The sequence below is a fragment of the Lingula anatina genome, chromosome 3 (assembly GCF_051362555.1).
Source record: "Lingula anatina isolate TDL-2025a chromosome 3, LinAna3.0, whole genome shotgun sequence".
Classification (NCBI taxonomy): domain Eukaryota; kingdom Metazoa; phylum Brachiopoda; class Lingulata; order Lingulida; family Lingulidae; genus Lingula; species Lingula anatina.
The window spans coordinates 23,116,733-23,127,613 of NC_141769.1; the positions used below are offsets into that span (position 1 = coordinate 23,116,733).

General features: G+C 39.4%; 2 protein-coding genes across 3 annotated transcripts; one reads left to right on the plus strand and one right to left on the minus strand.

The window, feature by feature from the left end:
- Positions 1–273: 273 nt before the first annotated feature.
- Positions 274–7,548, minus strand: LOC106168459 (sodium/glucose cotransporter 4-like). Its single transcript, XM_087009326.1, has 13 exons — positions 7,404–7,548; positions 6,973–7,047; positions 6,028–6,132; positions 5,698–5,757; positions 5,318–5,422; positions 4,697–4,883; positions 4,096–4,307; positions 3,629–3,764; positions 3,240–3,347; positions 2,144–2,294; positions 1,773–1,941; positions 1,296–1,511; positions 274–420 (listed from the first exon to the last, which is right to left on the minus strand). Exons 1-13 carry the CDS (start codon positions 7,473–7,475, stop codon positions 289–291), a joined length of 1,728 nt encoding a protein of 575 aa, XP_086865452.1. The 5' UTR covers positions 7,476–7,548; the 3' UTR covers positions 274–288.
- Positions 7,549–8,745: 1,197 nt separating this feature from the next.
- On the plus strand, positions 8,746–10,811 carry LOC106168454 (collagen triple helix repeat-containing protein 1). 2 transcript variants are annotated; one of them, XM_013547495.2, is made up of 5 exons: positions 8,746–8,894; positions 9,126–9,246; positions 9,600–9,679; positions 9,862–10,066; positions 10,545–10,811. In XM_013547495.2, the coding sequence occupies exons 1-5, from the start codon at positions 8,811–8,813 to the stop codon at positions 10,688–10,690; spliced, it is 636 nt and encodes a 211-aa protein (XP_013402949.2). In that variant the 5' UTR covers positions 8,746–8,810; the 3' UTR covers positions 10,691–10,811. The 2 variants fall into 2 exon arrangements, with proteins under 2 accessions (XP_013402949.2, XP_013402948.2); XM_013547494.3 differs by having other exon boundaries at positions 8,747–8,894; positions 9,123–9,246.
- The last annotated feature ends 70 nt before the right edge of the window (positions 10,812–10,881 follow it).

A 10,881-nucleotide genomic window follows, 5' to 3' on the forward strand; every position in this document is an offset into this window, starting at 1 on the left:
CGTCCTTTGCTTGGTACCCCGCATAATATGCTGAAACATTTCTGCTTCACAGTTGGTGCAGCACTGCTCTCTGTAATCAAGAAATGTCAGCAATATTCAGTAAAATATTTTTGTGGGGGAACAAGTACGGGTATTAACACCTGTCATTGTAAATGGCAAAGGTAATTCAAGTATCTAAATAAACTGCCTGTTTCTGTATGTTTAAAATGATGAATATGAAGAAAGAAGAATGCTGACAAAAATTGACAAAATTCAACATAGCTGTAGATAGATTTAATACCGGTTTGTTTAATATACCAAACCTTCTGACTGTTTCTGTTCTTCATTGTTGGTGCCCGGTCCAGCGCCAGGTTCTTGTGTGTGTAAACTGAGGGCAGAGCTTCTTTTTCTGTTCCGCGTGAACCACGTCGTACCTGCTAACTGATATAAAGAACGAACGATAAGCATCACTCTTTTTCACTTGGAAGCTTCTCGTTGGCTGTCTGATGCCTTGTGGTTATTACCTGTATTAAAATATGTTATATCGTTTCAGTAAGATTCCTTTTTGACAAATCATAAGGTTAATCTAAAATGTCTCAATGTAAATATATGATAAGATAAACAGAATAAACCGATGGGTGGAAGAGTGCACGAAAGACTATTTAAAGACAAACATCTGGAACCTCCTTTACACTAGACGTCGTCCTTTCTCTGTCATTTGTGCGACCATGAAACTAACAGAAAAGGAGGCACAAACATCGCTTTGGTTACAAAATGAATGCTTAATGATCGACCAGTTGTCCGCATGTTAAAGATGCATACAAAGCCAATATTTTGCCACAAAAAACCGACCAAATGCCAGCATATAGTTTCAAGTAGTATAACTAAAAGAATTACCAAAAGGCACTTTTTAATTTTCCCCGAAAATGATGTTTGAACGGATTTTTCTGCCAGCATTCTATGCTGTTTGTCAATGGGGCAGAAAAGTAGGTCACGAAAGTAGTTTAAATTTCCGACCAAAAATTTCAGGAAAGGAGCAGTCGGAAGCTCTTTTATTGCTGATCAAGTGATCTTTTCAGTTTATCTCTTGGCATGTCAAATTTATTTGAGTCGTATAAGAAACTAGTAGAAGTGGTTTTACTGGGAATCCACACTCCACCGATGCTCGACTCGTATGTACCTTTAAGTATTATTTATTTATTTATATTGCTCTCAAAAGGGGACGAACTACGGGACGCAAAAAAGGACGCCGTTCAGCGTAAAGGGGGCTTAAATGGAAGATAAAATACAATCAAGTAGTGGCAATATACATATACCTGAGAAGGCTCCCGAGGAGTGGCCAACAGACTGATCACAACAATTGCGATAGCGGAGATTGCGGTGTTCAGGATGGAGAAATGGAGGTAGTGAACCTCAGCCAGCACGGCAGGTCTGGTGTCCAACTCCCCGCAGCCATGTTTAGGATACGACCAGTCCAGTATCATTCTAGTGACCCCTACAGCTGTGCCGATTAAAAGGCCCCAGAAAGCCCCCTAAAATTTAAATATTTTTCAACACTTATCTTATCATAGTATAAGGCAATATGTACACGTAGAACATTTATTTGAGCATCCTTTTACGGCCATGTAAATTACATTGTAATTCCATAAAATAACAAAATTTTGAAGCAATATGTTCACCAATTCGTTTTTTATAGATCAAAATAGCCTTTTTTACTCACCGGGTGATCTAGCAACAGTATAACAAAGGCCAAATACGTTTAATCAAAATAAATCAGAAACACAATTATTTACTTGTTCCGTAATTCTGTTCCACGCCGCTCCGAGGAGGTACACCATACACCAGGGCGGAGCGATATATGCGTAAATTGACTGCAAGTAGTTCCACAGCTGTCCCCCCTGCACTGCATTGAGAATGGGAATCCAGGCAATACTGACGACCACCAACACCAGGATAAATATTCTGCAAAATATAAATATTCCATATTGCTGAGCGGATTGAGTTAAATATGTTAAACTAGATATATTACGGGCATTCTATTCGTGCTTTTTCAAAATACCTTTTCCGATTATCTTAATCGGCGTTTCCAAATAATGATATTCGAAAGTAAGATAATTCTCCACCAAAGTGGTATGCTAGACTCCTTATTAAAATGTGTTGTTACCTTCCTACAATCATTTTCTCTGTCTCCGTTGCTTGTTTTCTCATCTTGGTCCATATATCTAAGGTAAAGATGCTGCTGGCGCTGTTGAATATAGAGGTTAATGTTGTCGTCAGCGCGGACAGCATGACAGCCAGTATTAACCCCCGAAACCCTACATATTGAGATATGAGTGATGAGAACTGTTAGCAAATCAAGCCTTTTTCACATCGGGCCAAACAATTTTTTATCACACAAGTGTCATACTCTCTGACCACAGGGCGCGATAATAGTTTGTTACAAAACTATTGTATCGCCAATACTTAAAATTTTTATGCTAATTTAGAAGACTCTGATACCAATGGGTTCCAGATCTACTAGTTAATCAAGGGGGGGTGTGGTAATCTCCCTTTCTTGTAAAGTACTATTAATGTATGTACCGACGAAAAGAAATTATTCCACATAAAGGCAGTGTCTCGTGGACTTCGTTTAGTGACTCGCGATATTATAAGCAGGGATACAATATTGTCAATATATATACAAACTTGTGTGATACAGAAAAATGTAACGTTCGACGTGAACAGGACCAAAGGCGCTGGATTTTGCCGAGGGGAACAAAAGGAAAAAAAAAACAGTAAAATAATCTCCTATACATATGAAGGGCGTAAGAATGCCTTACTTTTTGGTATAGGTGGGAGGGTAGGGAGAAGAGGAGACCAGGGTGCCTCAGAATCAGAGAGGGCGCGTTTCCTATGCGACGAACCCTCTCCCCTCGGTTCCAACGTTGTAAGACTTGAACACACACTGGCACACACTGGTGTTTTTTTTAATAGAACACAAGAACACAGTGTAATGATTCGTAGCTTTTCTTTTCACGCCAGTGAAATATACGCTCTTCTGGTTGTATATGATGCTATATAACATGTAAGCGCACTCATGCTTTCCTATAATATTTACCAGTGTGTGTGTGTGTGTTTGTTTGTTTGTGTGTGTGTGAGAGAGAGACAGAGAGAGAGAGAGAGGGACAGGGAGAAGAATGGATTTCCTTAAAATCATAGTTTTTGTTCCTGCTATTAGAATGTCACAAAACCACAATAACGTAAACGGTCCAAGTGATTACCCATTGGCAAGATTTCCACCACTAGTTTGGGATATGCTATATTCGAACAGCCGACTCTATTTTGACACACACTCATACAAATGTCGGGATTTACACAAGCCACTTCATCTGAAAGAGAATTGAAGAATTCGGTGAAATAAATGAATATGATTACAATCTACCCTCCCCCCCCACTCCCCCCCCCCAAAAAAAAAAATCCGCGTAACAAGCAGGAGTGCTTTTATTCTATTCTTTCAATTGAAAACCTCATCATGCCAATAATTACGACGAAAACATGTAAATGTAAAATTAATAAATACAAACTTTTTTCTTTTCTCTCACTTAGACTTGTGGTAAAAGTAAGCTACAAATATGGAATTTAGAAGAAAAAGATATAGTTGATAGAATACTTGGAAACAGAACCCTGCTGACCATGCCCGGTACGATGAGGATAAAGAATGGGAGCAGTTTCAGATATCCGGCCACTATGATGCCACCCTTCGCATGCTCAATTGTCTTGGCGGCCAGAGTACGCTGAACGATTATCTGAACAAACAATGAATGTATTTTATTCTTGATATAACTCTAGAAGCGTTCTCAGTATGCTTTAAAATGCTAAAGAAATCAATAAACGCAGTGGACGACAATTCAAATAATTGAAAATTAATTGATTTAGAATATATGGAAAAAAGACATTGTCAATGAAAATTTTAAGGTTATTTAAGCACTTTAAAAGCGTTGCCATCACGGTGCTCATTTTTGTATAACAAGAAGCACCCGACGATTTTTTTAGGATGTGTTTTCTAAGCAAAACCACGAGTTCATTACGATAATATTCCTTCGAATGAAAACATTTTAACCTGTTTCTCTAAAGTACCTGTTCGTTACACCACACAAGTATAGCTGGCGCCATTGTTCCAAATATCAATCCTGTCCAGGGAAAGTCTTGTGTGTCCGGAGCTCGGAATATGTTTAAGGAATCTGAAGGCGGGAAACCAGCGGTGACGTTATTAGCACACTGCGTCACGTTGGGAGCTGCGTACATGAAGTCGTCGAAGAGATTTTCCAGACCTCCTACTTTTTGGATGCCTGCGTGGGACAAAATTAGAAATAATACTATTACTTGAATGCTTGCTCTCTCTCTCTCTCTCTCTCTCTCTCTCTCTCTCTCTCACACACACACAGACAAAAGCGCGCGCACACACACAGATTTGATCAATATGGTTGCTTCACTGACAGTTTCATAAGGTTTGTTGACAAATAACCACATCATTCATGACAAATGCATAATAAAATAGCGACTGGGGTGGGGAATTCCCCTTTGCCTCCCCTACACCCTCCGCTTGTACCTGCCGTACTTGGAAAAGTGTGTATATATGGGTGTGTGTGTGTGGGGGGGGGGGGGGGGGGGGGTAAGCTCCTTCTTCTACGCCTGTGGTTCGTAATAAGCCAGTGTACCTGCTCTTTATTCGCCTTACCTATAACCGCCATAACAATGCCGCCTCCTATCAGAATAGCTGTTTGAACAGCGTCTGTGTATATGACGGCAGACAGGCCTCCCAGCACAGTGTATACCGCAGTGATCAACACCACGCTGATGGTGGCTATGTACAGGTCCCAGCCCAGAGCTTGCTGGATGAAGATGGCGCCTGAATACACTGACATCTAGAATGAGGAAAAAATATTGCGAAATTGCATATTTTAATGGTTGCAATTGGCAATCGCCCGTTTTCTTATATTAACATAATATTGTGAAGTCATTGAAGTTGTAGGATTTCATTTTTTGTTTAAATGTTCAATCGGTATAAAATGTCCACATTTAGTATCCATATACATTTAAAGTTTATAGAAAATTGAGTTTGTGCGCAAAAAATTCACAAATAACGTCTTGTGGCCCTATATTCGGCGCAAATGCCATAAAAATAAACATTGTCTGGTATTTTCGACATTCTTTTGGTTATAAGGACATACTGCATGTACATAAGCGCCAATGAAGAAAGAAAAGATCAAGGGAAGGTTACAAATAAAACGCTGTTCTAAAGCGTACACAACATCTTAACAAAATGCATAACTTGTTTTACTGAATTAAAAATACGTACGGAAATCTTGGTTACAATCATCAAGAAAATGGATAGAATGGATAGTGACATTCTTAGCCTCTCTCCGCCGTATCTTTTCTTGAGGTATTCTGGCATTGTGTAACACTGAAAAGATTACAGAAGACGAGTTCCCTCAATTACCAAATTGACGAATTATTTGAAAACTCAGACAAATCCATTATTTTGTGCACGAGATAAAAATTCCCAAACGACCAACCCTGCCGGTCTGGAGCGTTAGATAAAAATCCTCAAGTGGGATTTGTCCTTGCTTTTGAACTTTCTTGCCACATAGTAACCAACGAAGGTATAAGAGCTAGGTGATATATTAAAAGTGACAATGTGTAAAATCTTGACACTTCTAAGGTCAGATAGAAACATACCCCTGAGGAAATGTAAATTGGAAGAAAGAACCATCCTAGCAACAGAAGTGGAAACACTGCCTGAAAGGAAAAAAGCAACCAACATAGATTACAGATTATATGCATTTCTTCTTTAATGTTACAACAAATGTGAACTATGACCTTTATATGTCTTTGTATCAAAGTATTGATGAATTGAAAACGGTGACCGGACAATGTTCGTCAGTAAGACGGCATACTGAAATAAAGTATTTTGAATTCTGATAAAGAGATGTTTGAAGTTTGTCCTTTTCTCAGTAGCTTTTATTCGTAGTATAATTTACTGCTGTGACACACTTTCATTACACTAACCATCCATTCAAACATGACTACAGCAACTCCATTGGCGGCAGCTGTCCCGGCCTGCCCTATGAAGAAATGGCTGCCGATGTTTGTGGCAAACACAGAGGCTCCCACCTAAAATGTTGACTAAGATCGTTAGATTTGTATCTATGTTGGACTTGACTGAATGGGGTTGACGAATCAATTTATGTAAGAATTAGTTTTTCTGCTTGCTGTATCAATAAATAGTATTATTTTGATAGAATAATTTTTATCAAAGTGCAACTGTGATGTTATAATGCATGCAGTGTTGTGAAAATACAGTGCTCTGTTATATCTGTAGAATAAGGTAAGATGCTTGCTTGAACACTTAAGAGTGCTGTTACGTTTGAGAGTAGTTCTGTGAGATAAAGAAGTAGCGCTGCAACATATAGGAGTTATATGTATACTGTGGAGTGATCTCCTCCCAGACATCAGCTCTGGAGATTACTGGGTCAACATTTCGCAACTCCGTTGTCAGGTTAATACTTACGGACCTTCTGTGAGAGAACATCAGTTGATATCAATTTAATCCTACGTTTGTTTAAGTACGATCAGATACTATAGTAGCCTATCAATTCATAATATAGTTTCTATTAAGCTTATGAGGGTAATGTCACTGGAAAAGATGCCAAGGCGGACCCAGGGTTTTGTAAAGCGAGGCAAAAATACATGTAGAACAGAAAGCTAAGACAATTTTCTGTAACGCTGTATATGCATAGCTCGAATGCTTATTTGCAGAGCACAATGTTAAAATTGCTTGGTTATGTCAGTATTCACTTGTTATACGTTTTTCTCCCCCCCCCTTTTTTTTTGGGGGGGGGGGGGGGAGGGTAAAAGGGGTATGTACCTCCTCCGAAACTATGGAAGGAAAACTGAACTACTGTGCACCTCCTGGGTCCGCCATTGAAATGGAATGATTGACATAAAACTCACCGGTAGCCAGGTCATGTCTTTGCCGGCTAAGAAATACCCCTTCACTGAATCCTGCTTGTTGGTTCGGAAACTTGTCTGTAAATAGTTTGAAAAATATTTTCATTTATTTCCCCTAATTAAAGCATAAACGGCACCGCTAAAACTCATAAAATGAATAGAAATCGGTTCATATTGAAGGTCAACCCCCTTACAACAACATGCAAATTTACCATTTTTACCGTCTAAAATAAAAGCGGGCCTTTTTTAGAAGTACTTTCTTGCATAATATGTCCTCCTTAGCATATTTTCACAGTCAGAACGGTCAACATTGTGGCTATCTATCCAATTACAAATTGACATAACCTCTGCCAAAGTTTGGTCTGATTGAAATAATCATTCTCAAATCTTGTCACTCAGTAAAGTCATACATAAGGGGCACAACATAGTCTTACCCACAATCCAACGCCTAAGACGACTGCAAAGTACAGAACAATTGTAAGGATGTCCACCCAGTTGATAGCCATTGTTCTTGAACACGTCTGGGTGAGGCCAACAGTTTCTTAAATTTCGGAAGGACCGAGTCACAGCGAGTGCAGGGCCTCGACGCTGCGAGCTGACGTAGTAAGTATGTCAGCAAGCTGTTATCAATTTAAGCCTAGTAACATACATGAAGGTTATCGTGCCTTACGTGCAGAGTGTAAGCTAGGGCTTATTCCCAATGGAACTATCGTTCTTAACTGCCAACCAGACTAGCAGATTAGCGTTGAGCAGAATAAAAAAAGCTGGTGATTATGCGAGTGCGTTGAAAATAAGATGAGTGCTAATCTGACTGCATTTAGCGAGAGTCTCCGCGGAGCTGGAGAGATCTGCGTAGAACGATGGTTTCATTGGGTATGAACCCTAACTGTACAGTTTCATCCTATTTGTCAGAATGTTTTCCCAAAGATGATATGTGGAGTATGTGGAGGGGGAAGGGCAACATATGGTACTCTCAACCTGAGGCCAGACGAGTGATGAAGTAATTTTTGAATTTCTGTGCCAAAATGCTCGCTGGCCACAGTACAGAAATGTCCATTCAGCTAGATAAAGAAGGATTTGCGAAAATCGGGTGTAAATTTTCTCGGTGGACCTTGGCTATGGCCCTCTGCGCACACCTACTGTAATAAAACCCAAGCGCTCTACCCATGGTGCCATATAGTGTGTGGGCGCAAAGAGCGCATTACATCGAGAATGCGAGTCTGGAGTAAAGATCTAGATTGCATGCTGAGTATTTTACTGGGATAGTGGCTCAAGTCCTCAATAAGTCTAGTTCAATAAAGTTACTATTGTCATTAGTTCTAGGTTATAGAAATTCCACTTTCAACAGTACATCAGCTAACCTTGGGTCTCTCCGCACCAGCTACGCTGTGGGCAGCAACTTGATCGAAGTCATGAGTTGTGACCTTTCATTAGAAACGCTGCTATGTGTGTCTTGTAAACGTTACATATGTCCTTTGAACGCTTTCAAAGATACCGGTGGACAACGAAAACACGGACGAAAGTTGATCACCCTACTAGGGTCAGAATAACTTATCGAAAATGCGGTTTCTTTCAATGTATAGTATAATCGAATAATTTATGACAAGCCCCTGATGCCTCTTCAGATTTCGTCACCTATAAACAATTTTTTTTAATTGTAAAAGCATTATTTACGTGTATAAATATTTTTACTGGTTCTATGCCAACGTCGTGATATTTATACTGTTTCCATGCCAGTTTGAGATTGTTTTTCCTGTTTACGGGTATAAATACAGCAAGTTTTCCTGTTACGAAAACCAGATAAGTCATTATTTCGATAACCAGTCAAATAGGCAGAATTTATGATGAACTGCTTAAAAAGCATCGTTATAGCTGTTCTGGCAGTTTACTCCATTTTAGCCATGTCAGCACGTGCTCAAGTGCAAGTAAGTTATCAAATTTTAACTATTTATGAATTTTAGTCCTACTATACTGAGCATGGAACCGGCGTGTCAAGCAAAGTTTCAAGTCTTCAACATTCTTTCACGGAGCAAGTTACGTGTTTTCAGATGAATTGTTTGGAATGTGGTTTGGTGCTCTTTCAAATGGTCTAAGATTTGAATACAGAAGGCATTTATCTTGGTGTCTAAACAATTTTATTATTTCCCTGTCAGCAGTGTGGCGAGGACGGTAAGGACGGCAAGGACGGTACCAACGGAACGAATGGCAGAGACGGTAGGGACGGGAGAGACGGCTTGCAGGGTGAGAGAGGCCCGCCAGGACCTAAGGGAGAAAACGGTGAGGTTGAAACATATAATGTTATGCTGAGAAGTTTATGGACCTTGAGCACAATTGAGAGTGGTTGTGTTTTCAGGAAAAGGTGATTAAGGGAATTATAACTGTAAAAAGAAAACAAATCAGTAAAAACAACAAAGGCAAAAGTAATTTTATGCTCAAGCACGTAAAAATAAAGATAGACACTTTCTTTGATTTTGCTAAACCTGAGATTATAGTGTAAGTTTGAAAGAAAAAATCATTTGATCATGTTGACACCATCATTCAGTTTAAGTTATTGAGTAACATATCTCCCAATGAATACATAACCCTGTGTACTTGTATAGCTAATGTTTTCGATATTCTGTTTTTAACAGGTTCACAGTGTTCTCCGAGAAATATTAGACAGTTCACTTGGACGGATATCAACGACGGCAAAGATGACGGTCTGATTAAGGTAAGATAAATATTGAGTCTCATACAGAAAAAAGCAAGATAGTTGAATTTATACTACTTTATTTCTCAACATATTGCACCTTCCCACTCCACACACTTTTCCAATCTACTTTGCCAGTCACTGATACCAGATGGGCTAGGTATTCTTGAAAGTTTTTTAATTAACCTTCTGTTTAATTTAAGGAGGTGACATTCTTCAAAGCCGAAATGTCAACTATGCTCCGAGTGGCTTTCCACGGTAATATCCGCGTCATGACCCCTGCAGGGCAAATCGAGAGCTGCCGGCGTTACTGGTTAACATTCAACAACACTGAGTGTGAAAGCCCAGCATCTATTGATACACAGTTCTATTCTACCCATCAGTATAATATTCACCGAGATTCCACCCGTAAGTGTTCTTATAGAAAACTTTTGTGTGTATGTACAGGAATGTGTAGATGTGCACGTGTGTTCTTTTCCGTGCATGTGTATTTGCATGTGTACCTTGCGTGTTATTTACGCGTGCTGTGTTTGTATATTTTACTGTATATGAATAATTAGGATTAATGTGTCTGTCGATCTGTACTTTTGTGCGTGCGCCGTGTAAGTTAAAATATTCTGCCAGTCTTTGGAATTGATTTGTATATTTTTACCTAAATTAAGGATGGCTAAAGAGAAAGTAATAGACTTAGAGGAAAACAATTTTTGTAAAAAAAAGAACATGCCTATAGGCTGTAGAATATGTAAGCAATTAACTAAATTACGGAACCTGTCGGGATATCGTGTCGTCATGAAACGTTTCCCGCCAATAATTAGTATTCTTTGCCTTAAAATCAAATGCCTCAAGTCGACACGCCTGATTATGAAATTCACTGTGTACTTTATAGTTGAAGGTATCTGCGAGCACTTACGGTCGGGACAAGTTGTGATTGGTGTACATGTTGGCCCTTGCAAGAGAGGAGAAAGTCAGTTAGGAGGAGATGCATACACTGGCTGGCACAGTGCAACCAGAATTATCGTTGAAGAAATCTAACAGCCAATCGCCTTTGTGTTCACAAGAGGGCTTCCTTTGTCCAGAAATTAGACGATCTGATGTCATCGAAGGCTTGGGGTAATTTCTATAAATACTAGGAAGATGGAGTCGCTTACAGAAATCAACTTGACTGGAAGGAAGCTCGCGATTGTTCCTACTGAAAATCGATGTTTTTCTGTCCTCTTTACTGA